Raw genomic sequence first — 4172 nt, forward strand, 5'->3', positions numbered from 1 at the left:
TTTGATCTCTTCTGTTCCCATTTGTATGCCTTTAATTCCACTCTCTTGCCTGATTGCTGTGGCCAGGACTTCCAGCACTATGTTGAATAGAAGTGGAGACAGTGGGCAACTTTGTCTGATTCCAGTTCTAAGTGGGAATGCTTTCATGCAAAGAATTTTTATAAAGCTTCCTTTTTAACCTTTTCTGTGTTACTTTTAACATATCTTTTATTATCAACGTACGTGTGCTGGGATCCCTGTGCCATTTCCCTGAGGATTCTTAGCTCTCCTTAGGGATGTTGTAGTTCTTACGTTCACTGGTCTTTCACAAATGTTTATTGTATTGTTTAATAATAACAGCTATTGCATGTGTTGATAATTTTTTAAAAGCTAAAATGATTCTCACACAAAGAAAAAATGAATACATGTTAAAGATTTTATTATATTTAAATCACCAAATTTATAAGGGGATCAGAAAAATCCATTTCAAGGGAGAATTCAAAGTAACACACATGTAGACAATTGAGAATGCTGAAATAAATTTACAAATAGTTGCAAAATTGGTCAACAGCAACTAGTCAATAATCAATTACATCCCACTGAATATAATTTATCGATAATTTTATGGACAAGAATTTGTATTATTACCAGGTTACAACATCTTACAGAGTTGTAAAATAAAATAGCTCAAAAGGGTCAAAAGAATGCATTGAAGACAGGATACCAAGTAATCTTTTTTGCCCATTTCAAAATCTTTCACAGTTTTTCCTGATACATGTAAACTTTTATGTGTTTCAAATATTATGCTAAAAATAGAATAAAGGATAAAATAATAAGTGTACTATTCTATGTTTCTCTTTCAAGTTGTTTGAAGGGAGGAAGACAAGGGTCTTATCTTGAAAAGGGGATCAGATTTGAAGGAAGGGTTTCTTTGATTTTGTTTTCCTAAATAGGGGAGATTTAAGTGTGTATATTGGCTCTGGGAAAGGAGCCAGTGGGGATGAGTGATAGTAGAGACAACAGTGGGTATTTGGAAGGAGGAGTACCAATTACATACAGAATCACAGTTTAGATTTGGAGAAAAGAGAAAATTCCTCTTTGAGATTGGAGGAAGTAGGAAGAACCTAGGCTAGTCATAGGGGGGAAAAAAGTTGAGATTTTCTAAAGAAAAAAAGTATTTATGATAGGTGGCTTAAAGAATACTGTAAAGATTTACTGATTGGAAAGTGAAGGATACCAGGATGAATAAAAGGATTGCCATGCCAACCTTTTGTGTTGTATTGAACACCTATTGTCAAAACATTTCAAGGGACTTTCTTTTTCTTAGAATATAAGACAGAGCAACTGCCTTAAATGAGTTTATAGTCTTGATCAGATAAGGTATAAATAGGAGAAAGTAAAGAGATTATAAAGTCATAAAAGTTATTGAGTGAATGGTACAGATAATGTATGAGTTTTTAACAGAACATAATTTTTTTTAAAACCTGCACTACAAGGGAAACTCTGAGATCAGCTCTATCGCTGCCTGACAGGTTGCGTAGCATTAGACAGGTCCTTTCAGCCAGGTTCTTCGTATATAAAAAAGTGGGGGGTTAGACTAGACAGTTCCTAAATTCCTTTCTTGGCAACTGTGAGAAGACTAGAGAACAGCTGACAGTGAACTGGATATGTAGGATACAAGATTTGGATGGGCAGAGGTAAGTCTAGAAAATATTCAAGGTGGGAGAAAATGTCAAGAATAAAAACATAGGGTTTATTTAGAAGGCAGTGGTTTGTCATTTTGGTTGCATTTACCCTGAGAATTCATGAACATGGAGTAATGAGGTAAAAGTAGGAAAATATATTTTTTTTTCTCTCCAACTATATAGTTGTCCTAAACATTTTACATATGCATAGTGAACTCAAAGGAAATATTTTTAAATGAGTGACCTTCCATGTTCAGGACGAGTACAACCAAATTACTCTGGGGGATGTGTTATTTTTGTTAGTGCAGAGAATGTGGGGAGAGGATAGGAAAGAGTTAACTTCAATTTGTAGTCACATGAACTGTTTCAGAAATCCATTTGTTGATCTTTAAAACTAAGACATTTCTACCAGATTGAGACAATTTTCAAAGTAGTTCAGACTCAAACAACAGCAGTTTATCAGCCCAAAGCAAGGGGTTATAAACTGGTATTAAATAACGTCCCCATCTGAGGGCACTGGCCAGGCTGCCTGAGTTAACTTCTTCCGGCTATAACACAGCTTGGAAAATAGATGCTGACTGTTGTACAGATCTGAAAACTGAGGTTCAGAGGTAAAAGAACTGTCTCCGTTATGCAGCTAGTCAGAGGCAGAGCCAGTTCAAGGGCTTGGCTTCTTTCCAGTAAGTCCCATATGTGCTGGATTTTCTAACTCCAGCCTCAAACTGTGCTTGAAAATGGTATCGTAAGAAAACAGTTACAAAAAATCATATTATTTGCATGTCTGACCCCAACTCTACAGAAACCTAGGCCCCGGTGGTCATGTTTCAGCAAGGCTTCAGTGTGTTAATAGCAGTACCTTCTAAATGTGGCATACATTAGAATATATAAACGAGCGTTCCCCCCTTCACTTTGTCATGCTTTTCCAAACTACGCAAGTAAGAAAACATTCATTTATCCAATTTTGTTTCAGGTATCTATTTGTCAGACTTAACATACATTGATTCAGCGTACCCATCAACTGGCAGCATTCTAGAAAATGAACAAAGATCAAATTTAATGAATAACATCCTTCGAATAATTTCTGATTTACAGCAGTCCTGTGAATATGGTAAGCTTGTGGGGGATAATGCTAAGCCATTAACATGCTGTGATTCCAGTGATTTATTTACACACATTCATGACCATTTTTCACAAAGAGGGAACATCAATTATTTTTTTTTTTGAGACAGGGTCTCGCTCTGTTGCCCAGGATGGAGTGTAGTAGCACAATCCTAGCTCACTGCAACCTGAAACTCCTGGGCTCAAGTGATCCTCCTGCCTCAACCTCCTCAGTAGCTGGGACTACAGGTGCCACCACCACACCCAGCTAACCCTAACCCCCCCCCCTGCCCCCAGAAATGGGGTCTTGCTATTGCCCAGGCCGGTCTCCAATTCCTGGCCTCCAGCAACCTTTCCACATCAGCCTCCCAAAGTGCTAATGTTACAGGCTTTAGCCACTGCACCTGACCTGTCAATTTCTTATTTCCATCCTAAATGAAAGAAAATAATGGTTATTTTATTTCAGCATTTGCTATTCAGCATCCTGTTCAACATATTGACTGTCACACCAGAAAAAAAATTTTTTCCCTGAGGCCCCACCCTGTTTTATTAAAACAAAACGATCCTTTCTAATTTGTTATTTTTTATTGTTTTCTGTGCATGAGTTATATGCAATGCAATCCACGTTTTTAGAATTAAATTTTCAATATTAATTGTAACAATAACAACATCGATAAGTAAGATTTTTACGAATCAACTGCAAGGTTTTGCTTCATAAGGCCCCGGGGTCAAAACTAGCCTGAGTTAAATACAACTCACATGGCAGTCAGTGTGTTAAGATATTGCTTTTAAGGAATTTTGAAGTATTTAATATTTAAAATTTTCATTTTATCTTTTACTCCTTGATATTTTATAGCAACTTTGCTCACAGAGCACAGGGCAGTAAGTTTTAATATTACCACCTCACAGTTACTAGTTCACAAATTTTTTTTTATTATCTTTATCTCATTTGATCTTCCTGATCTATAATGTAAATAGTTCTTATAATTTTCAATTAGAGAAGTAGCTGACACCCTTGCACCTAGTGACAATTGACTAGCTTTCTTGAGTCAGATATTGAGTAAATAATCAATTTTCCTTCAAGGTATATTATGAAATGACATATGTAGCAACAGCTAAGTAAGGCCAGTGATTTATTTACACATGATTAGAAAAAGGGGAGTTTTAAAATGTTTAAATGCTTTCAGTTTGATAGGGAATAAAGTTAGGCTGTTAATATGTAGTTTTTATGGGGTTAAAAAACAGTAAGTTTTACATTATCTGATTTATTTTAAGTAAATTTGTCTTAAAGCTAACTTTGATGTGTCTATACTTTTAAGAAAACCTCAAAAACTTCCTAAAAGTGTGTGTGGAGATAGTATTTTACTGAAAGTTAAATCAAATAATCCCTTATTCTGTCCTTTTCTCAAT

At 35.6% G+C, this 4172-nt stretch overlaps 1 protein-coding gene across 1 annotated transcript in view; it reads left to right on the forward strand.

Moving 5' to 3' along the window:
- The window catches only part of RALGPS2 (Ral GEF with PH domain and SH3 binding motif 2), a 191660-nt gene that overhangs the window by 92383 nt on the left and 95105 nt on the right, over positions 1 to 4172 (forward strand). The window contains exon 8 of the mRNA XM_012646525.1: positions 2635 to 2772. Within this exon, the coding sequence (XP_012501979.1) occupies positions 2635 to 2772 (138 nt within the window). The remainder of the gene's footprint in view (positions 1 to 2634; positions 2773 to 4172) is intronic.

Source organism: Propithecus coquereli, unplaced genomic scaffold, assembly GCF_000956105.1.
Source record: "Propithecus coquereli isolate 6110/MARCELLA unplaced genomic scaffold, Pcoq_1.0 Scaffold246, whole genome shotgun sequence".
Classification (NCBI taxonomy): Eukaryota; Metazoa; Chordata; class Mammalia; order Primates; family Indriidae; genus Propithecus; species Propithecus coquereli.